The sequence below is a fragment of the Oncorhynchus tshawytscha genome, linkage group LG34 (genome assembly GCF_018296145.1).
Source record: "Oncorhynchus tshawytscha isolate Ot180627B linkage group LG34, Otsh_v2.0, whole genome shotgun sequence".
NCBI classification, from domain to species: Eukaryota; Metazoa; Chordata; class Actinopteri; order Salmoniformes; family Salmonidae; genus Oncorhynchus; species Oncorhynchus tshawytscha.
Genome location: NC_056462.1, coordinates 689,971 through 713,464, shown reverse-complemented (window position 1 = coordinate 713,464; position 23,494 = coordinate 689,971). Strand labels below are relative to the sequence as shown.

The 23,494-nt window shown below is 41.7% G+C and overlaps 1 protein-coding gene across 2 annotated transcripts in view; it reads left to right on the top strand.

The window, feature by feature from the left end:
- acsl1a (acyl-CoA synthetase long chain family member 1a) overlaps window positions 1-23,425 on the top strand; it is a 50,604-nt gene extending 27,179 nt beyond the window's left edge. The window contains exons 3-21 of one of the 2 annotated variants that reach the window (XM_024398369.2): window positions 2,708-2,822; window positions 3,706-3,770; window positions 4,087-4,188; window positions 4,887-4,986; window positions 5,572-5,747; window positions 5,995-6,027; window positions 6,226-6,277; window positions 7,827-7,900; window positions 8,507-8,584; window positions 9,083-9,217; window positions 9,780-9,914; window positions 15,334-15,429; window positions 15,978-16,050; window positions 16,311-16,399; window positions 18,343-18,459; window positions 19,497-19,640; window positions 19,891-19,992; window positions 21,114-21,185; window positions 21,400-23,425. In XM_024398369.2, coding sequence (XP_024254137.1) covers window positions 2,708-2,822; window positions 3,706-3,770; window positions 4,087-4,188; window positions 4,887-4,986; window positions 5,572-5,747; window positions 5,995-6,027; window positions 6,226-6,277; window positions 7,827-7,900; window positions 8,507-8,584; window positions 9,083-9,217; window positions 9,780-9,914; window positions 15,334-15,429; window positions 15,978-16,050; window positions 16,311-16,399; window positions 18,343-18,459; window positions 19,497-19,640; window positions 19,891-19,992; window positions 21,114-21,185; window positions 21,400-21,540 — 1,899 coding nt within the window. In that variant the 3' untranslated portion in view covers window positions 21,541-23,425. Of the gene's footprint in view, window positions 1-2,707; window positions 2,823-3,705; window positions 3,771-4,086; window positions 4,189-4,886; window positions 4,987-5,571; window positions 5,748-5,994; window positions 6,028-6,225; window positions 6,278-7,826; window positions 7,901-8,388; window positions 8,467-8,506; window positions 8,585-9,082; window positions 9,218-9,779; window positions 9,915-15,333; window positions 15,430-15,977; window positions 16,051-16,310; window positions 16,400-18,342; window positions 18,460-19,496; window positions 19,641-19,890; window positions 19,993-21,113; window positions 21,186-21,399 lie in introns of both variants that reach the window. The other variant, XM_024398370.2, reaches the window with a different exon arrangement.
- The last annotated feature ends 69 nt before the right edge of the window (window positions 23,426-23,494 follow it).

Here is a 23,494-nt window from a genome sequence, read left to right as displayed (position 1 = left end):
CATCGGACTGCTGAACACTTGAACTGGACTGACTACCTGCTCTGATTTATACGCAACATATCACACATGCGCTCACTCATGTCCAAACACACACACACACACACGAGTCCCCCCCCACCCCAACCCTTTTGCCCTCAGAACAGCCTCAGTTAGTTGGGGCAGGGACTCTACAAGGTGTGGAAAGCGTTCCACAGGGATGCTGGCCCATGTTGACGCCAATGCTTCCCACAGTTGTCTCAAGTTGGCTGTATGTCCTTTGGGTGGAGGACCATTCTTGATACACACGGGAAACTGTTGAGTGTGGAAAAACCCAGCAGCATTGCAGTTCTTGACACAAATCGATACGCCTGGCACCTACCATACCCTGTTCAAAGCACTTAAATATTTTGTCCTGGCAATTCAACCTCTAAATGGCACACATGCCCAATCCATGTCTCCGTTGTCTCAAGGCTTAAAAATCCTTCTTTAACCTGTCTCCTCCACTTCATCTACACTGATTGAAGTGAATTTATTAAGGGATCATAGCATTCACCTGGTCAGTCTGTCATGGAAAGAGCAGGTGTTAATGTTTTTGTGTGCTCCATTCATGCAGTTTATATTCATGCTACACTCACATCACAAATACTGCTACCAGGCTCTATTTATACTGCTCAATTTATATACTTGCACATCCTTCTCCAATACACATGTAAATATTGTACTAAATTGTGCCTTCCTGTATTATACTTTCTGTTCATATTCTTATCTTTTATTGTTTACTTGTTGAAGGAACATGCAAGTAAGCATTTCGTTAGATGTATAACACAGGTTTCCCATACATATGACTAATAATGTGAACCCATGCTATTTGGAGCATGCTAATATGGGTCCTAACATACATGTTGTTTTGCACTAAACCATGCTACAGCTGTAGCCAAGTAAATAACCTGAAATCTGTGCTGAATCTTTTGCTCCATAGAATACTTTTTACGTATCCATAAGAAAGTGTGTGTGTGTGTGTGTGACCGAACTGCCATTATAAATATGACACACAACCACGATGATCAAGTTTCTGTGTGTCTCTGTCTGTCAAGTCAGCCTGAATGGTTTCATTGTGACCGAAATAGGATCTGGGGAGTGCCTTTGGATGTTTGGCTTATTTCTTAAAGCTACATAACAGCAATTCCTGAGTGCAGCAGCTAGGCCACTTGCAACATGTTAACACAAGGGTTACACAGAGAGCATGACACCATTTACTCTCTATTTTAGTTAAGACATGAGACATTTGTTCATGGTTGGTTTGAATGCAGGAGGTTAAGTGTGGAATTATGAAATGTGTATTCAAAATCTTTAAAAATATTTCTTTCTACCTTTTTTTTTTCCAGACTAACATATTTTAATTTTTATAACCATGGTTTTTGGGACACACACACACACACACACACACACACACACACACACACACACACACAGTTTCAAGCATTTTCTTCCTGCCTAGCAGTAACACTTTCATTTCAATCGATCCAGCCCTTGATTCATTGAATCAGGTGTGTTCATACGGTGTTGAACAAAAGCCAGCACATCCTGTGGGCCCCAGGACCAAGATTGAATAAAACTGCTCTAATTGAGTGATGGGCAATAAATCTTCCCCCTGCAAGGACTTGTGTGGATGCATGCCTTTGTTCCAGCCAAGCAGTTACTATTCTAATAATCACCTAACCATAATCTTCAATTAAGAATTTGGTTATTTGAATTAGGTGTGTTGCTGCTTGGCTAGAACAGAATTCTGTACACACACCAGCCCTCATAGGGTAAGACTGCCCTGTCCACCCCATATTGCCTGCTAATCTGGATTTCTTTTAGCAGAATATGCAGGTTTAAAAATATAAACTTCTGTGTATTGATTTTAAGAAATGCATTGATGTTTATGGTTAGGTACAGTCGTGCAACGATTGATTTTTTTTTTTTTTTGCAAATGTGCTTTTGTTAAATCATCCCGTTTGGCAAAGTTGGATGTCGGTGTTAGAAAGAAATAGTCTTCACACAGTTCGCAACGAGCCAGGCGGCCCAAACTGCTGCATATACCCTGACTCTGTTGCAAGAGAAGTGACACAATTTTCCTAGTTGGCATGCAATATTAACTAAAAATGCAGGTTTAAAAATATATACTTGTGTTGATTTTAAGAAAGGCATTGATGTTTATGGTTAGGTACACGTTGGACCCAACGACAGTCCTTTTTCACGAATGCGCACCTCATCGATTATATGCAACGCATGACACGCTAGATAAAGTAGTAATCAACCATGTGTAGTTATTTTATGAGAAGTTTAATGCTAGCTAGCAACTTACCTTGGCTTCTTACTGCATTCACATAATAGGCAGGCTCCTCGTGGAGTGCAATGAGAGGCAGGTGGTTAGAGCGTTGGACTAGTTAACTGTAAGGTTGCAAGATTGAATCCCTGAGCTGACAAGGTAAAAATCTGTCGTTCTGCCCCTGAACAAGGCAGTTGACCCACCGTTCCTAGGCCGTCATTTTAAATAAGTATGTGTTTTTAACTGACTTGCCTAGTTAAATAAAGAAAAAAAATGGCCAAATCGGTGTCCAAAAATTTCAGAATTTCAGATTTCCGATTGTTATGGAAACTTGGAATCGGCCCTAATTAATCGGTCGACCTCTATTTCAAAATGTTCTTAAGACCCAACTTAACTATGTCTCTCTCCTCACAGGGTGACGGTTATGTCAGGCGGTCTATTCTGAATAACGACGATGAGCACATGACACACTACTACAGTGACGCGCGGACCATGTACGAAGTATTCCTCCGAGGCCTGCGGGTGTCCAGTGAGTACTCTTCAAACACAATGGTTTCTTTTTTATTGGGGGGGGATTTTTGAATCTTTTCTTTATTTAGTTGATGTGTAGACTCTAAGGACAACAGGCATGCAGCCACAGACAAGTCAGTCTTAATAGTAAGCAACCTTGTTAGTAAATCAATATTTTGATAGTTAATTTGAGTAATATACAGTTGAGGGAGATGTATGTTATGCTGATAAATAGTCTGTATATATTGCAAAAACATGGCAAGGTAAACCACAACACAATGATTTGATGGTAATGTGACTAATTCAATTGAAATCACCACATGCAATATTATACAGTTATCATCATCTGAAACTCTACCTCTAGGAATTTAGGGTTTCTTAACTTTTTTCATTAATGTTGTTCTACTAAAACTGTCTGCATCATGCTATTATTTTCAGCAGCACACTATTGGGATGTGTGCATTATTCTCTGCAAGATTGGTGCAATCCTGCCGACCTATGGTTGTAACCAGACCTAGGTTCAAATACTATTTGAAATCTTTGGAAGGATTTGTACGTGTGCGTTCTATTGGTTCCATTGTGCCAGGCAAGCTCAATTAAGCACCGACAAAAATGAGTTTGAATAGTATTTTAACCCTGGTCTGGTTCTAACTGACTTGTGGCTTATTATAAAATCAACTTGTATTGGTCGCGTACACAGATTTGCACATTATCGCAGGTGCAGCAAAATGTTTGTTCCCGAGGGCCAACACTGGAGTAATAATGAACAATGTAAACAAAATTCTACAACTATTGTATTAAGTTGTGAGAAGAATATTGTATAAGGACCATGGTTTTCCATCAGTAAGCATTTAGAGAACCGCAGTGTTGTCGTCACAAGGGCACTGTCTTTTACTTTCCAGATGATGGGCCCTGTCTAGGATCACGAAAACCCAACCAGCCTTACGAGTGGCTGTCATACCGAGAGGTGAGCTATACTGACATTTTTTTTTTAGATGGAAAAGGTAGTTCCAGTTGGCTTCTCTTTGAGCAACGGACTTTAGACATTTTATAGCTAATTTGGTTAATTAGTTTGTTCTTCAGTCAGTTTTTTTTAACAATGAACTGAATAGGATATATACGCCATTAACAAACGAGAGATTTGCATAGTGCCCATCTTTATATAGATGTTTTACTTTTTTATCTTTGTAATTCATAACGATGAATTCCCTCAAACCGGTATGGGTCATATGATTGTTCAAATGGGGAAATGTAAGAGCGTCTTTGCTATTTGTTTTGTGAAGGTTGCAGACAAAGCCGAGTGCATTGGCTCGGCTCTCCTCCACAGGGGGCACTCCCAGACTGGAGACAAGCATATCGGCATCTTTTCCCAGAACAGGCCAGAGGTAAGAGGAATGAGCAGCAACAATTCTCTCTCCCTCTTTCTTGCACACTCTTGCTTTTACTTGTGCGCACATCCCCTTTTACATATAGGCCTGTTTTAAGGCCGGTCCTCACTAGACAACGCCAGCAACAACGTCGCCTATGGGCACAAACCCACCGTCGCTGGACCAGACCGGACTGGCAAAAAGTGCTCTTCACTGACGAGTCGCGTTTATTGTCAAGGAATGAGCTTTACACAGAGACCTGTACTCTGGAGCGGGATCGAGGTGGAGGGTCCGTCATGGTCTGGGGAGGTGTCACAGTATCATCGGACTGAGCTTGTTGTCATTGCTGGCAATCAACGCTGTGCGTTACAGGGAAGGCAACTTGCAGGTGCCTTTGTGGAAGAGTGAGTTAACATCTCACAGCAAGAACTGGCAAATCTGGTGCAGTCCATGAGGAGATGCACTGCAGTACTTAGTATCTGGTGTGGCCACCAGTCACATGTCTGTGGAAGTTGTGTAGTTCGTTTGTTGAATCTTATGTTCATACAAATACTTAGACATGTTAAGTTTGCTGAAAATAAATGCAGTTGACAGTGAGGTTTCTTTTTTTGCTGATTTTAGTATATGCTTTTAGCAGGAACGATTTCGGACCTCTGCGTCAAACCTTGATAAAATTTTACCCCTGTACTGATGTTATCCATGTCCTCTCCTCTCAGTGGACCATTTCAGAGCTGGCCTGTTACACATACTCCCTGGTGTGTGTACCACTGTATGACACGCTAGGCCTTGAGGCCATTGAATACATCATCAACCAAGGTATGTCACAGGGCAACCACACACACCATTTGGAACAAGGCCACAAAAGTGTGGGCTGATATCCAAAATCGACCCCTAGACTTTTCCTTAGAAATAGAATAACTAGAACAGGAAAAGCCCCTTAGTCTGTCAATTTTACTCATGGGTACCACACACACAATATTCTATATTACAGATCTACATGTGCGAAGGGGCTACAGTAGCTACATTCCACACTGGCAAATGTGTCTGTCTTGGCTTCCTCACAAGCCGTGTCTGCTGGTATAAACCCTCAAATATTTGTTTATGATATAGAAGTTATTATTTCAAACATTACTTTAGATTGTCATATAAACTTATGGAGCATTATGATACACTGAAATCTCACAATAACACTGAAAACATAAAAGTTTTATGCAGATTACATGTCATTAGATGACGACAAGTCATGGTTTTGTCACTACTGTAGGCATTATACAAGAACGTTCAATTAATGTGTAACTAAATTAATTTCTCAGGACAAAAGACAGGACTATACCTCGACCGTCACGGAACATAAAAAAATACGTTGACAATAAATAACCCAGTGCCATCCCATGTTTTCAGCCGCCATCTCTACGGTGATCTGCGACTTGGCGGCGAAAGCGCGGCTCATCCTGGACTGCGTGAGCGGCAAGGAGCACACATTGAAGACCATCGTGCTCATGGAGGCCTTTGACGAGGAGCTGATGGCCCGCGGGCAGCAGAGCAGCATCGAGATCCTTAGCCTGAAGGATGTGGAGGTAAGCTCTAAAATGTAATTTACTTCTATGTTTACAGTATTCCCGTTTAGCCAAGGCTCTTATCCAGAGGCTCATTGAGAGAACCAGCTTGTTCGAGCAGGGTCCTCATTTTGATCTTTTCTCTAGTTTTGTTTGGTTATGCATATCCCAGATATGTTTTCTTATGTTAGAGCTGATGTTTCAATGTGGGAAAAAAATGTAACTGAATTGTGTCATGTTTTCTTTACTGTTCCTTTGTCACCCTCAGGCTGTTGGCAAGGCCCACCACCACCAGCCATTGGTGAGTAGGACTGTTCAAATCCATATTGCTGTTCATTCAAACAGTGGTGATTTAATGAATCCCAAAGAAACAAATAATATAAGTAGTAGGTTATTACTGTCTTTACTATGTTATTTGTTTGTGAATATCTGGTATGTCTGTACTGTTAAAATAACATGCTACTAGTTCGCTCTTAAATCTCTTTGTGGTCTGCTATAGCCCCCAACACCAGAGGACCTGGCACTCATCTGCTTCACTAGTGGAACCACAGGTGTGTGTGTGTGTGTGTGTGTGTGCATTAATTCTGCCTTCATGTCATTACTCGGTATTTCAGAATTTGCATATCCCACATTAAAACAATCAAATGTATTTTATAAAGCTTTTTATTTATTTTACATCGGTAGTTGTCACAAATAGCTTTACAGCTTCTACTCCCAAGGCATAAGACTGCTGAAGAAATTAATTAAATGGCCACCCGGACTATTTGCATTGCCCCCCCTTTGTTTTACACTGCTGCTACTCGCTGTTTATTATCAATGCATAGTCACTTTAACCCTACCTACATGTGCAAATGACCCAATCCTACTTGAGTAAAAGTGTAGAAGTATTTGGTTTTCAATATACTTAAGTAGCAAAAATACATGTAATTGATCAAATATACTTAAGTGTCAAGAGTGTTAATCATTTCAAATTCCTTATATTAAGCAAACCAGACAGACCATGTGGTTATTTACATTTTTTTAAATTTACAGATAGCCAGGGGCACACTCCAACGCTTAGACATAATTTACAAATAAATTATAAGATTGTGAATTGAACCATTTATGTCCAGCTAAGCATTCAAAATGTCAGGGAAAATGTAAGAAGTAAAAAGTACATTTTGTTTAGGAATATAGTGAAGTAAAAGTTGTCCCAAATATAAATAGTGAAGTACAGATACCAATTAAAAATACTACACCACTGCAAATTACCTCAACTAACCTGTACCCCTGCCCATTGACTTGTTACCGGTACCCCTGTATATAGCCTCGTTATTACTTTTTATTTGATTTTAGTAAATATTTTCTTAATTCTATTTTTTGAACTGCATTGTTGGTTAAGGACTTGTAAGTAAGCATTTCACGGTAAGGTCTACCTACACCTGTTGTATTCGGCGCATCTGACAAATAAAATATGAATTGATTTGAGATGCCCATCCTAAAACCCCATAGAATAAGCAATGCAGAGGTAGAAGCACTGTGGCCAGGAAAAACTCATTGGAAAAGGAAGAAACCTAGAGGGGTGACCAGTCCTCTTCTCGCTGTACCGGGTAGAGATTTAAGAGTACCATTTAAGTCCCGATTTTGTTTTGCCAAGATGTTCATAGGGGACCAGCAGGGTCGGAGAATAACCATAATGGCTATAGAGGGTTCAAACACTTCAAGACTCTTAAGGTCAGGCTTTTCATAGTCAGGGATTCAAAGTAGAGAGAGTAGACATTTTAAAAGTATGAACAGTCTTATTTCAAAAGCAACACAGTAGAAAAATAGGCCAGGACACTGACATGTATAATGTAATACAAATAGTATGATCGTCAAGTGTGAAGAAACACTCACTGACATACTGCGCACATGCATGATCAGGAGGATGTGTGTTACACTTGGACCCTCGTGACAAGAATGATCCAGTTGATAAACTGTACTAATCAGTTTCCATGAATGGAGACTCTCCCACACACTTGAATTACTGACTATTTTTATTAGTGATATTGTGTACTGAAAACATGAAGCATCTAACCTTCAAGATTTAATAAATGGTCACTTGTTTTCTTTTACTCCCAGGAAACCCAAAGGGTGGAATGCTTACACATGGCAATGTTATTGCCAATTGCGCTGCTTTCATCAAGATAACAGAGGTAAACTAACCACCCTTTTGATTAATTTGTTCCTTGAATGGCTTATCAAAGGAAGTGTAAGCATTGTGAATATCAAAATAAATATAGGTATCGTGAAACTAAGTGTTTTCTTATAACAGTAAGTATAATTTATTCAACCTGGTAACAATAGAAAACAAGTTCTTATTTGCAATAACAAACCTGGCTTAAACAGCTATTTTTATCTTAACATTTTCCTCTGCTTAGATGGGCAAGTAAAACAAAATGGGCACTTATTATGCTTAGTGTCATGTTAATATGTACTGTTGTATTCCACAATGTGTGGAAAGCTGCTATTTACCAAGCCTTCTTTGCACTTCCTTACCTACCCCCCTGCTAAATGCCCTTTAAAATCCAGTCAGTTATTTTTTTTTCTCGCTCTTGTTCCTCAATCTTCATGTTGACTGACTTTCCTGTCTGTCCTCTCCTATCCTTTCCCTTCCATATCTTTTTCCGCTCTGTCTACTCAGAGCATACTCAAGCCCAGCACTAAGGATGTGCTCATCTCCTTCCTTCCATTGGCCCACATGTTTGAGAGGGTTTTTGAGGTAATGCAATGCCTGACGCGGGTGGGTGTGTCTTCCACAGGTGCACTGCATGCTGAACCTCCACGACATTCACATGTCCTACCTACCTCTAGCACACATGTTTGAGAGGGTAGTGGAGGTACGTACTGAAACTGATAGAATGACGAGAAGCAGGAACCCCTTGTTTCATTTTACTCTTGTTAAAACTGAGACTGCAAGGATTGACCATCCATGATATCAGAATTTGAGTTTTAACCTTGTTTTGTGGCTATATAGTGTTTTTGTTTACATTTTTAGAGTGAAATAAGCTTATTTTGGATTCTGATGGGGTATGACAGTTGGACGAAGCTCATCAGGCATAGGTTACATTCTTCAAGTATCTCTGTGTGTGGATAAATATAATTATTTTAAAAGGCCAAAAATGGTTATAGCAATTGCAGATTGCCCCCTTTTTTTAAATACACTTAATGTCAAATAATTGAGCTTAGCTTGATTTAGTTTGCCCACTACCACAAAAGTGCAAACTCAAAGCTAGATCACCTAAAATGTATTGGAACATATTTGACACGTGTACTTGACAGTTAACGGACACTTCCTTTTTCATCTGCCTCCTTCTCACACCTCCACCCTTCTCCAGGGAGTGATCCTGGTGCACGGTGCACGGATTGGCTACTTCCAGGGGGACATTCGGCTCCTGATGGACGATCTGAAGACCCTGCAGCCAACAGTCTTCCCTGTCGTCCCCCGCCTGCTCAACCGCATGTTTGACAAGGTCAGATATACTGTAGACCCTGAAGGATGTTTTCAACAATAATATGACCGTATCATTTAGTACCAGTAGCTGGATTTATTTTAAAGGGATATGCATAAGATGAATACAAAAATGTCTTGGAATAGTTGTACATGTGTATTGAAACCTCACTTAAAGCATGGGTAGGTGTGGGCAATGGTATGAAAACCAAGACGCTTCATAAACATTGCAAAGGTGGGTTGAACTGAATTTGACCACAAATGTTTCAAATAGCTCAGTGGCCTAGATTGCTTTGGGGTTTGATATATTGTTGAATACTCTCTTTTCTTTGGAGAAGGGGTGGTAGGTAGCCCAGAGGTCAGACAGGTGGACCAGTAGCTGGACAGGCACTGGTTCAAATCCTGGGCTGGGCTATAAAAGAGCAAACTGAACTGTCAACCAATGGTCTGCTGCTTTCCAGATTGTTGCTATCCATCCACTCCAGTTTTGCCCTTGATGAAGGCACAAGGTTGGGAGCTGGGCATAAGACCAATATACTTTGCAAGATAAATAAATACGATTTATTTTCCTCTCTCCTTCAAAGATCTTCGGACAGGCCAACACGCCACTGAAAAGATGGCTGCTGGTTTTCGCCTCCAGGAGGAAGCATGCGGAGATGATGAATGGCATAGTCAGGAAGGACAGCTTGTGGGACAAGCTCATCTTCCAAAAAGTCCAGGTACCCATGGATAGGAACCTGATGGTCGTGCTAGAAAGGACAATGTTGACTTTAATGTTGCAACTTATATGAGCCAAATTTTGGTTTCGGGTTCTGGGTGAGGGTTAAGGTTAGGAACGGCAGGTAGCCTAGTGGTTAGTGTTGGGCCATGAGCCAAAAGGTTGCTAGATCGAATCCCCGAGCAAGGTAAAGGTAAAAATATGTTAAATAAAAATGTTTTTTAGGATTGTGGGTATTGTAAAGATGAGGGTTAATGGTAAAAATAATTGGTGGTAAGAAAGTGCCACACATTAGTATTTTTCATCATGGCAAATTTGTATGAAGCATTATAATGCAATACTTAAAAGGATTAGCCCCCTTTAAAAAAAAAAATAAACATTTGCCTGAGATGACATACCCAAATCTAACTGCCTGTAGCTCAGGCCCTGAAGCAAGGATATGCATGTTTTGGTACCATTTGAAAGGAAACACTTTGAAGTTTATGGAAATGTGAAGGGAATGTAGGAGAATATAACACAATAGATCTGGTAAAATATAATACAAAGAAAAAAATAATATATGTGTGAGTGTCATCTTTGAAAGGCCATGTTATTCCAGCCCAGGTGCAATTTAGATTTTGGCCACTATGTGTATGTCAAGTTTTAGCCTTATCCAATGAACCATTGCATTTCTGTTAAATTGTTTCAAGACTGCCCAAATGTGCCTAATTGGTTTCTTAATAACTTTTCATGTTCAAAATTGTGCACTCTCCTCAAACAATAGTATGATATTCTTTCACTGAAATAGCTACTATAAATTGGACAGTGCAGTTGGATAACAAGAATTGAATCTGTCTGCCAAGATCAGATATGTCTATGTCCAGATATGTCTGTCCTGAGAATTTCTGGTTACTTACAACTTCATGCTAATGGAATTAGCCTATGTTAGCTCAACCTTCCCGTGGAAGGCACACCGATCCCGAAGGAGTTTGATTGGGGGGAAAATGCACTGAGTAGAATCCAGAGGATAATATGTTGTTTCCAACATCGTCCCCGATTGAATACCCCCACAGACCCCAATATCAAAAAATACTTATCTCAAGGTTGTCTATTGCAGTGGTTCTCAAATGGTTTTGCCTCTGGACCCATATTTAACCAGGTTGTCTGTCGCGACCCAGTATTTGCATTGCAAAAAATTGCTCGAAATGCAATCTGTAAAACTATACTGAACAAAAATATAGATGCAAAAATGTCATTGATTCTACTGAGTTACAGCTCAGATAAAGAAATCGGTCAATTGAAATAAATGCCCTAATCTATGGATTTTACATCACTGGGCAAGGGCACAGCCATGGTTTGGCCAGATAAGGCATAGGCCCAGCCAATCAGAATTCGTTTTTCTCTACAAAAGGGCTTTATTATAGACACACCCACTCAGACGAACCCGCAGGTGAAGAAGTCTGTGGCGGTCCTGGGCTGGTGTTACATGTGGTCTGCGGTTGTGAGTCTGGTTGGACATGCTGCCGAATAGTCTAAAACAATGTTGGATGCGGCTTATGGTAGAGAAGTAACATTAATTGAACATTTCTGCAGTCAGCATGCCAATTGCATGCACCCTCAACTGCATATTTTAGTGGCCTTTTTATTGTTCTCAGCACAAGGTGGACCTGTGTAATGATCATGCTATTTTAATGAGCTTCTTGATAGCCACACCTGTCAGGTGGATGGATTAACTTTGCAAAGGGGAAATGCTCACTAACAGGGATGCGCACACAACTTGAGAGAGAAGCTTAATGTGTATATGGAACATTTCTGGGTTCTTTTTTTCGGCTCATGAAACATGGGACCAACACTTTACATGTTACGTTTTTATATTTTTTACTGTCTTTTAAATGCTGTATTTTCATTAAATGTCTACATTTAATATCATGGGAACAACATTCCCAACACTTTCATTGTTAGTAATTACTTTTTGCCCATATTCTTGATCAGTGACGATTTTAGCATATAAATCTTGGTGGGGCAGACTCCCCACAATTTTTTTGAATGCTTGGCAGCAAAGCCGCTACATAACACCGCATTAAACAATACATTAATTGGACTATAATGGTGAAAGTGCCCACAATGTTAGGGCCTACACAAAGCTGTCGCAACAGCAGTCCCAAAGTCGGGTGTAGTAGCAGTGGTAAGGTTCTCTTGAACTCACTGAAGTCTGAAATGTCCAAGTTTCCAGTTGTTTTGAATGCAGCAGAAGTCGTGCTGGATTGACAGCATGGCCAATGTTGAATGTTTATCCTTTGAAGCTTGGAAAAGAGACTCTTAATCCCAGACTTGGCCCACACACCAACTCCCCTGAATAGCAGGCTAGTGACTGTTTAGCAGATTCCTTCCAAACCCCTCATTGTTGAATTTGCGATTTTCAACTTGTGTAATGTTTATGGCCGATGAGCACCAATTCGCTTTATCGATAATTTCTCTTCATATGACAAAGATTGAAAAGGATTTGCCAGTAGATTGTCGACTTGATTCCTTCATGATGATCAGTCCAATCATAGTTACGGTAGATATGTTATTTGATGTAAATTTATCTGTGGCTAATGACCTTTTGCCTTCTTGGATGGGCACTTGTAATATAACTATGGCAGCACCCAAGGGGCTTGAATTTTCTAGCACCTACCTTAGATTTTGCGGTGATGTAGTGTCCCTATGAGTGACAGAACACTAAGTCAATCACGTGGCAACTAGAGAACATTACCAACCCCTACGCTCAGTATTTTCTGCTGGCTGCCCCACCACCACAGATAGCAAAAAAGAGTGTTTCTATGCGCCTTTATTAACTCAATGATTATATTTAAATATATATTTATTTTTTTGTTATTTGCTGGCAGATATGAAATGTTATTTGTCACATGTGCCGAATACAACAGGTAGACTTTACAGTGAAATGCTTACTTACAAGCCCTTAACCATCAATGCAGTTAAGAAAAATACCTAAATAAAAAAATAAGATATTAATATAAAAGTAACAAATAATTAATGCTCAGCAGTACAATAGCGAGGCTATACCGGTACCCCCTATATACAGGGGGTACCGGTATGGAGTCAGTGTGCGGGGGCACCGGTTAATTGAGGTAATGTGTACAGTACAAATATTAATTTTCAGTCTGCCTCAGTTTGTATGATGGCAATTTGCATATACTCCAGAATGTTATGAAGAATGATCAGATTAATTGCAAAGTCCCTCTTTGCCATGCAAATGTACTGAATCGCCCCAAAACATTTCCACTGCATTTCAGCCCTGCCACAACAGTACCAGCTGACATAATGTCAGTGATTCTCTCGTTAACACAGGTGTGAGTGTTGACGAGGACAAGGCTGGAGATCAATCTGTCATGCTGATTGAGTTTGAATAACAGACTGGAAGCTTCAAAAGGAGGGTGGTGCTTGGAATCATTGTTCTTTCTCTGTCAAACATGGTTACCTGCAAGGAAACACGTGCCGTCATCATTGCTTTGCACAAAAAGGGCTTCACAGGCAAGGATATTGCTGCCAGTAAGATTGCACCTAAATTAACCATTTATCGGATCTTCAAGGAGAGCAATTCAATAGTTGTGAAGAGGGCTTCAGGGCGCCCAAGAAAGTCCAGCAAGCACCAGGACCGTCTCCTAAAGTCGATTTTTAGCTGCGGGATCAAGGCACCGCCAGTACAGAGCTTGCTCAAGAATGGCAGCAGGCAGGTGTGAGTGCATCTGCACGCACAGTGAGGCGAAGACTTTTGGAGGATGGCCTGGTGTCAAGAAGGGCAGCAAAGAAGCCACTTCTCTCCAGGAAAAACATCAGGGAAAGATTGATATTCTGCAAAAGGTACAGGGATTGGACTGCTGAAGACTGGGGTAAAGTCATTTTCTCTGAATCCCCTTTCCGATTGTTTGGGGCATCCGGACAAAAGCTTGTCCAGAGAAGACAAGGTGAGTGCTACCATCAGTCCTGCGTGATGCCAACAGTAAAGCATCCTGAGACCATTCATGTGTGGGGTTGCTTCTCTGCCAAGGGAGTAGGCTCACTCACAATTTTGCCTAAGAACACAGCCATGAATAAAGAATGGTAACAACACATCCTCCGAGAGCAACTTCTCCCAACCATCCAGGAACAGTTTGGTGATGAACCGTGCCTTTTCCAGCATGATGGAGCACCTTGCCATAAGGCGAAGGTGATAACTAAGTGCCTCGGGGAGCAAAACATCTATATTTTGGGTCCATGGCCAGGAAACTCCCCAGACCTTAATCCCATTGAACTGGTCAATCCTCAAGAGGCGGGTGGACAACCAAAAACTCACAAATTCTGACAAACTCCAAGCATTATGCAAGAATGGGCTGCCATCAGTCAGGATGTGGCCCAGAAGTTAATTGACAGCATGCCAGTGCGGATTGCAGAGGTCTTGAAAAAGAAGGGTCAAAACAGCAACTATTGACTGTTTGCATCGACTTCATGTAATTGTCAATAAAAGCCTTTGACACTTATGAAATGCTTGTAATTATACTTCAGTATTACATAGTAACATCTGACAAATATCTAAAGACACTGAAGCAGAAAACTTTGGAAATTAATATTTGGTAGATGTATTAAACTTTTAAAAACTTTTTTTTTTTAACACTGAACAAATTCTTATTTACAATGACAGCCTACTGGGGAACAGTGGGTTAACTGCCTTGTTCAGGGGCAGAACGACAGATTTTTATCTTGTCAAAACTAAGGATGATTTCTGGGATAATGGTGTTGCTGTGAGCCATGACCAGCATTTTAAAGCATTTCATGCTACATATGTGAGTGCTACAGGTCGGTAGTCATTTAGGCAGGTTACCTTAGTGTTCTTTGGCACAATGACTATGGTGGTCTGGTTGAAACATGTTATTACAGACTCAGTCAGGGACTGGTTGAAAATGTCAGTGAAAGCACTTGCCAGTTGGTCAGCGCATGCTCTGACTACACGTTCTGGTAATCCGTCTGGCCTTGTGAATGTTGACCTGTTTAAAAGTCTTACATCGGCTGCATGTTTCACTGTTACTTGCCTCATTGCGAGCATGGAAGTAATGCTGACACATATTAATGCCAAAATAACATTTAATACAGGCAACAATAAAATAACTGGTAGGCTTCAAAACTGGTCGTCACTGTCGTTGAAGGTTAACAAACTCACTGGTTTGAGACTAGAAAATCAACCAAAAATGGCACTGCTAATAGCTCTATTAAATTATTTAAAATTGTAAATTCATTATCATTTCTACATGACTGGCATTTTGTTCTCTTTTGTTTTTTTTACCCCCCCCAAAAAAAATATATATAATTACTCAGACATGTGCGACCCAAATTTGAGGATTGCTGTTCTATTGTGTGAGGTACAACCATGGATGTCAACGTCTTTCCTCCTTTGTGTTCTCCAGAACAGTCTTGGGGGTCGTGTGAGGCTGATGATCACAGGAGCGGCCCCAGTGTCTCCAACCGTCCTGACCTTCATTCGGGCCGCTCTTGGCTGCCAGGTGAGACTTCCCTTCATGGATTTACAAATTAAATGACAGGTGCAAGAAAGGATAAACTCCCTCTAATCCATGCTTCCACCAATCCAATGTTTATAAATACATGGGGAAGAGTGCACAAATGCAACCTTTCTCAGGAATTTGGATGCGGAGCCTGGTTGCGTTCCAATTCTCTAACCTAATTCTCATGCCTTTTTAAAAGCATTGTTTGGATTGGTGCAAGCATGGCTGGAAGGAGTTTCCTCCATATTCATCACACCTTTTAAATCCTTCAGGGGAGTTTACAAGTAGAGAATTGGAATCTAGCCCGTCTCATACCCTAGAGAGGCAGGTCCCTCTTTGAACTTTCCTGTTTGTTCAACAGGATTCGCCTTAGAAAGATTGGCAATAATGTTCTTTCTATCAGTCAAAACAATCACGTCATGCTTGGGAATCAACCTTTCGGCACTCAGGCTGCTGTGGTGCAGAAAGATAGATGACACTAGCATGAGAAACACAAGTTACTTAATTACAATGCTTTCAAATAAATATCTGCTGCCTCTACTTGACAGTTTTACGAAGGCTATGGTCAGACTGAGTGCACAGCCGGGTGCACCATGTCCATGCCTGGGGATTGGACAGCAGGTAATACACATATTCAAGCGTTACTGAAGCATTCAATTGCTACCACATCGCACAATGCATACCACCACATGTTTAATCCAACAAACAAGTCACACAAATGTCTCTACTCTGATTCTACAATGAACAACAACAGTTTTACTTCAGTGTCTTGTGTGGCTCACTGGAACCTTCATGAAACCTTATGAGACCATGTTGGTATTATGAAAGAACAGCCAAATTAAGTGTTACTGGAATGTGACAACTCATCTCTTTTTGCCCAGGTCATGTGGGGGCTCCACTGCCCTGCAACTATGTAAAGCTGGTGGATGTGACTGAGATGAACTACTTTGCTGCCAATGGGGAAGGAGAGGTGAGGTGTTTAAGACCAATGGAAGTCTCAAATTGCTCCCTGTCCCTCCCCCTTGGCCCTAACTAGTCGATGTTAGCACATCTGAAGGGTCTGGATAGGTATAAGCACTACAGTGGTAAAGCTGCCACCATACTGATCTGCAAACACTGAAGAATAAGGGCTAAGCCCAGTGGTAGGGTTTTAAGTTTGTTTTGTCAAACTCCAAACAAACTTAAAACAATGTAAACACCATGGAAATTCCACACATGGGGCCCCCGTGTTGTTGATAGATCAGAATCTCCTCATTAACGCCTGTCAACTCCAATACATGTTCATGTCATTGTCACCAATCAACTGCATTACACTTAAAAAACGACTTCATATACCACCATCGCTCTCTATATGGCTAGCTATGCTACCAGCTTATCTGAACAGGAGTTAGCATTTAGCAGACAGACACTATATATACAAAAGTATGTGGACATGCCTTCAAATGAGTGGATTCAGCTATTTAGTCACCTGTTGCTGATGGGTGTATAAAATCGAGCACACAGCCATGCAATCTCCACAGCCAAACATTGGCAGTAGAATGGCCTTACTGAAGGGCTCCATGGCATTCAACATGGCACCGTCATAGGATGCCACCTTTCCAACAAGTCAGTTCGTAAAACTTCTGCTCTGCTAAAGCTGCCCCAGTCAACTAAGTGCTGTTATTGTGAAATGGAAACGTCTAGGAGCAGCAACGGCTCAGCCACGAAGTGGTAGGCCACACAAGCTCACGTAACGGGAGTGCCGAAGCATGTAGTGCGTAAAATTGTCTGTTGGTTGCAACACTCACTGCGTTCCAAGATGCCTCCAGAAGCAACATCGGCACAAGACTGTTTGTCGGGAGCTTTGTGAAATGGGTTTCCCTATGGCCGAGCAGCCGCACACATGACCTAAGGTCACCGTGCTCAATGCCAAGTGTCGGCTGGAGTAGTGTAAAGCTCACTGCCATTAGACTGTGGAGCAGTGGAAACTCATTCTCTGGAGTGATGAATCACGATTCACCATCTAGCAGTCAGACTGATGTGTCTGGGTTTGGTGGATGCCAGGAGAACGCTACCTGCCCCAATGCATTTGGTGGAGGAGGAATAATGGGGCTGTTTTTTATGGTTTGTGCTAAGCCCCTTAGTTACAGTGAAGGGAGATCTTAATGCTACAGCATACAATGACATTCTAGACGATGCTGTGCTTCCAACTTTGTATCAACAGTTTGGGGAAGGCCTTTACCTGTTTCAGCATGACAATGCCCCTGTGCACAAAGCGATGTCCACACAAATGGTTTATCGTGATTGGTGTGGAAGAACTTAACTGGCCTGCACAGAGCCCTGACCTCAACCTCATCAAACACGTTTGGGATGAATTGAAAGGCCGACTGTAACCAGGCCTAATCGCTCAACATCAGTGCCCGACCTCACGAATGCTCTTGTGGCTGAATGAAAGCAATCTCCGCAGCAATGTTCCAACATCTAGTGGAAAGCCTTCCCAGAAGAGAAAGCTTTTATAGCAGCAAAGGGGGATCAACTCCATATTAATGCACATGATTTTGGAATGAGATGTTTGACCAGCATGTGTCCATATACTTTTGGTCACGTAGTGGATTTTCTAAACCCTAAAGAACAACTTCTAAACATTATGCAGCGAAAACAGCCAAATCAGATTTTAGTAACCACATTATGGGCCTGCTAGAACGGATTTGATTAATATCCACGTTGTTAGATGCGCCCATTCAAAAAAGCGTCAATGACTGTGTCCTTGGTCTCCCTTCCATTGATCTCTTTACCGTGTGTATTGGGACCGACTGGAATACTGGGGTGGGGGTGTTCCCAGCTTGCTTTGATACTTCACAATTGAGGAGATGGGTGTGTATCCTGGTCCCATGTTTGTATTTGATGTGTATATATAATTCTGCTTCTTCGCAGGTGTGTGTGAAAGGACCAAACGTATTCAAGGGCTACCTGAATGACCCGGAGAAGACAAAGGAGGCCTTGGATCAGGATGGCTGGCTCCACACCGGAGACATTGGGAAGTGGCTGCCTGTAAGTACTGTCAACTCTACATTCAACTCTACACTAGGCTATGCTAGTGTTTTTTTTTTTTAAATGTTTTTTTTTAAAGCAGCTAGCTCTGTTTCCCAATTCTGATCCTGGAGACCCAATCTTTAGGCATGATGACTTGATTAGTTGAATCAACTGTTAGTGCTATGGCAAAAACCAAAATGTGTACCCCTTTGGGTCCCCAGGACCAAGATTGGGAAACATTGAGCTAGCCTATAAGGCGGGGATGGGAAATTGTCCTCCGGTGGGGCTTGCACGGTTACCATTTTTGTGCCAGAATTTTTGTATCTTTTTATTTAACTAGGCAAGTCAGTTAAGAACAAATTCGTATTTTCAATGATGGCCTAGGAACCGTGGGTTAACTGCCTGTTCAGGGGCAGAACGACCCAATTTTTTTTTTTTACCTTGGCAGCTCGAGGATTCGATCATGCAACCTTTCGGTTACTAGTCCAACACTCTAACCACAAGGCTACCTGCCGCCACAGAATGCCCAAGAATACTCACCACACATCGGGTGGAGAGGTGAGGAGTGAAATATGCCAGTTTGGAATAAGGGGGATGGCCATGATGAAATGGGGCCAGATTGGGAGTTTAGTCATGACAATGGGGCTAACACCCCTACTCTTATGATAATTGCAATGGGATTTTTAATGACCACAGAGGGTCAGGACACCCGTTTATTGTACCATCCAAAAGATGGCACACTACGCAGGGCAATGTTCCCTTCACTGCCCTGGGGCATTGGGATCTCCTTAGCCCTCCAACACCACTGCCAGCAGCATCTGTTGTCCCATCCAGGGAGCGACCGGGACCGACCCTGCTTAGCTGTTGACCCAGGACCTACCCTGCTTAGCTGATGATGATGATGATGATGATGATGATGAAATAAGTACCAGGCAAAAGAGATCAGCAGACATTATGCCTCAATCTATGACTGACTAAGAGTGGGAAAGTAGTAATGGGGCGAAATCTGATGTAGTTAACTAAGTACTGATTAAGTTTGTTTACTCTACTTTCAGAATGGTATTCTGAAGATCGTGGACAGGAAGAAGCACATCTTCAAGCTGGCTCAAGGAGAGTACATTGCCCCGGAGAAGGTCGAGAACATCTACATCCGGAGCGACCCGGTGGCCCAGATCTTTGTCCATGGCGATAGCTTGCAGGTTTGTGACAAACCAAATCCTGTGTGCCAAGTCTTCTGCTGTGCTATTGAAACACTTTGTTTTTGGTTGGGTATGTACATGCATAATGTTGGTTGTGGATGTGTGCACTATCTAATTGAAACTTGTTTGGGTGACACTTATGATTTTCATATAAGCCACTGCTTGTAAATGTTGATACATTTGTAAATTAGTATAAATGTTTATGGAATTCTAAAAAGCTAAATATTTTAAAATGTCTTGTTTGACACAGGCATGCCTGGTGGGCATTGTGGTGCCTGATCCAGACTTCTTACCAGGATGGGCAAAGAAGAAGGGCATCGAGGGTTCTTATTTGGAGATGTGTGCAAGCAAGGTTAGCTAGCTTCAATGGTATGGCAGATTTACCTGACAGTGTATTCAGTGGCTGATTTCCACAGTCCATACTAGCATACCTCTTACACTTCAAGTGTTGTCCTCAGCAAAATGTCACTGGATCTTGCAGAGCCTCTACAGTAACTCATGGTCCAAACACAACAAGACAGTCGCGAAGAGGGCACGACAACGCCTTTTCCCCCTCAGGAGACTGGAAAAATATGGCATGGGTCCCCAGATCCTGAAAGTTCTACAGCTGCACCATTGAGAGCATTCTGACCGGTTGCATCACTACGTGGTATGGTGATGCCATACCCCCTACAGAGGGGCGTGCGTATGCACCAGTACATCACTGGGGCCAAGTTTCCTGCCATCCAGGACCTACTCTATATACTAGACGGTGTTAGAGGAACGCCCCAAAAAATTATTTTATAGACTGTTGTCTCGACTTCAGTAAGCAGTACCGAAGCGCCAAGTCAAGGTCCAAAAGGCTCCTTAACAGCTTCTACCCCCAAGCCATAAGTCTGCTGAACAATTAATCAAATGCCCCCCCCCCCTCTTGTTTTTACACTGCTGTTACTCTTATTATCTATGCATAGTCACTTTACCCCTGCCGACATGTACAAATTACCTTGACTAACATGTACCCCCGCACATTGACGCGGTACCGGTACCCCCTGTATATAGCCTTGTTATTGTTTTTATTTTATTCAGTTTATGTAGTAAATATTTTCTTAACTCTATTTATTGAACTGTTGTTGGTTAAGAGCTTGTGTGTAAGCATTTCACAGTAAGGTCTGCACCTGTTGTGTTTGGCGCAGGTGACAAATAAGATTTGCGTGTAAAGCCTTAGAATGAAGGCTTACACGGTTACCATTTTTGTGCATGCTAGTGTGGATATCGGAACAGAACCAATCTCATCTCAAACACATCACAGTTTTTGTTTGTACTGAAAGTGCTCCATATAGAAAATGTGACTTCTGACATGCACATTTTGGGTGGGATTGTATTAATTATAGACTAATGAACAAAATACTGAAAGATAGTTTGAGTGAACTTTTTAAGTACAGCCATTAAGATGTATTGTCTACACTGCCTTGTCTGAAGTGCCTATATTTCCAGGAGATGAAAAATGCCATCCTGGAGGACATTCTGAGGCTGGGGAAAGAAGGGGGGCTGAAGTCTTTTGAGCAGGTGAGGAATCCTTCCTAACGATCCACACATTCCTTAGGGACCATTTAGACACTAACACTCACAAGTGATGTTGGTTCCAAATTGTGCATGATTATAATGCTGCCTCTAGCCCAGAGTACTCTTGGAGGGGAAAAAAACGAAACAACATTTGCATCTCACTGGGATGCTAAACACATAATAAGCTGAATAATGAATAACATGCTGTCTCGTGCAGGTGAGAGATATCTCGCTGCACACGGAGATGTTCTCCGTCCAGAACGGCCTCCTGACACCCACGCTAAAGGCCAAGCGGACCGACCTCCGCAGTCACTTCCGAGAGCAGATTGACCTGCTCTATGCCAAGATCAAGATGTGAATCCCAGGTAGAGGGGAAAGGGAAGCAGAGGGTGACAATCTGGAAACCATAGCCCGCTCCCCTTGACTGTAAAATGCTCATCGGAGGTGACTGTTGTGGCCCTCTCTTGTCTACTGTGACAGTGTCTTTGGTCCCCTTGTGCTGTAGAAGAGATGGCGTGTGTGAGAGAGTGACTTATGTTAGAAACCGGGATTCAAACAAAAGTAGGTAGACCCATGCACTGTGATTAGACTTTTTTTAAAGGTGATTTCCCAGAGATCACGTTCGCCATAAACGCAGCGCATGTCAGCGCAATCACTTTTAGGAGTAGATTGCAGTGCACAGGTTGTTTATCTACATTTGTTTATATTTAGGCCATCGTGAAAGGGGGAGAGATTCATGCCTTATTTTCCATGTGACTCTCTGTCAACCATTCCTGTCAGCCATTACAAGTGCCGATCGAGTCACCTGTTAGGAGTTTCTCGACTATCTCAGTCGGTAATCCCTCATTGTCAGTTTCAATTAACCCGTTTTTACTAATCATCTCTAAGTTCTGACAAACTTTAGTTTTATTCTCTTTTGTTTGTATATCTGCTTTTTTATGTTTCAAGACCACATCCATGCAGACATTTCAGTTGTTGAAGGACTGAGACAAATCACCATACGCAACATATTAGTACTGTCTTGTTCAACTTGAGAAATACAGTAGCTATTTATAGCAGTCTAATGTTTGTTTCTTTTAATTTAAGTTGATATTTAATATCATTGATGAATGTTACTGTAAATAGTGTATCTGTAGAAAAGTCACGAGGATTTCAATGGGTCACGGTTGATACAGTAGAAGTGCATGTTTTCTTTCTTTTTTTTTCTGCATTCCCTTGTTTTTCAACGTTGTACTGTCAGAAGGCCTTGTCTAAACCTTTCTGAACCTTCCGTAACTATTTTAGCACAAGACAAGTAGGAAGATGTCCATTCAGAAAGGTGTTATGATCTTGTGAATGGCCGCAAAGGAAATAAGCCTCCCACACAGCAGGGATAAAAGACTGCATGTGCAATACCAGAACAAAAACACACAACCTAAAGTGCCACCAATGTCTCTGCTCTCACACAGAAACATTTATTCCGTAAGTGTCCTTTTAAAACTACAGTGGCCTCAATGTGCCAAAATGCACACGCTGGGACCTGTTCTATCCATAGAAAACAGTCCTGCCGGCCAAGGGATACCTGGGTCATATTCAGCAGGCAACAATCAGGAGCCTAGCAGCCCAATTCCAATTCTCTCACCGAAATGTGCACTTGTTCCCCCCTCGTGGATGTAAAATTAATAATTGGGTGTAAAATGGTGCAAGGTATTTCTAGATAGCCCATGCTTCAAACGGAGGTGGTGGAACTGACTTTTGTCCATTTGGAATGCACACTCGCCATCCGTTATGAAGATGTTTTCTCCCATTTGATGCCTGATGAAAGACCCTGGAGAATGATCAGGTTAAGCTGGCCAGTATCAAGCCATGGCTCGCTTGCCCCTTGAGTTTTTTTTTTTTTGGGACAAAAATAGTGACTTTGTTAGGCCTAACCATCATTTACCTCTATAAGGAACCACATTATAGACATTTCAGTCTCCTTTGAGATCTAACAAAGAAAAAAAGGGTCCTTTATGAATTCAGGTTATTTAACAATGAATTAAGTGCTCATGATGCACATTGACCTGTTTGTTAACATTGTTCTGTACATGATTGGGTTTATCTGCTTGATCATGTTTCGAGACACCATCACAGACGGCCAATACTAGGAACTTGAGCTCTCCTTAAATCGACAGTGTTCGGTTTCAATGTGTTTTTGTACAGGAGTAAAATTCATACCTTTCATTTACTCCACTGTACCAAATAAACCTGTTTGTCCTACTGTAGCCCTCTCTGCTTCATTGTACTTTTTTGTTGTATACAGACATTATTTGAGATGTACACAATATGATGAA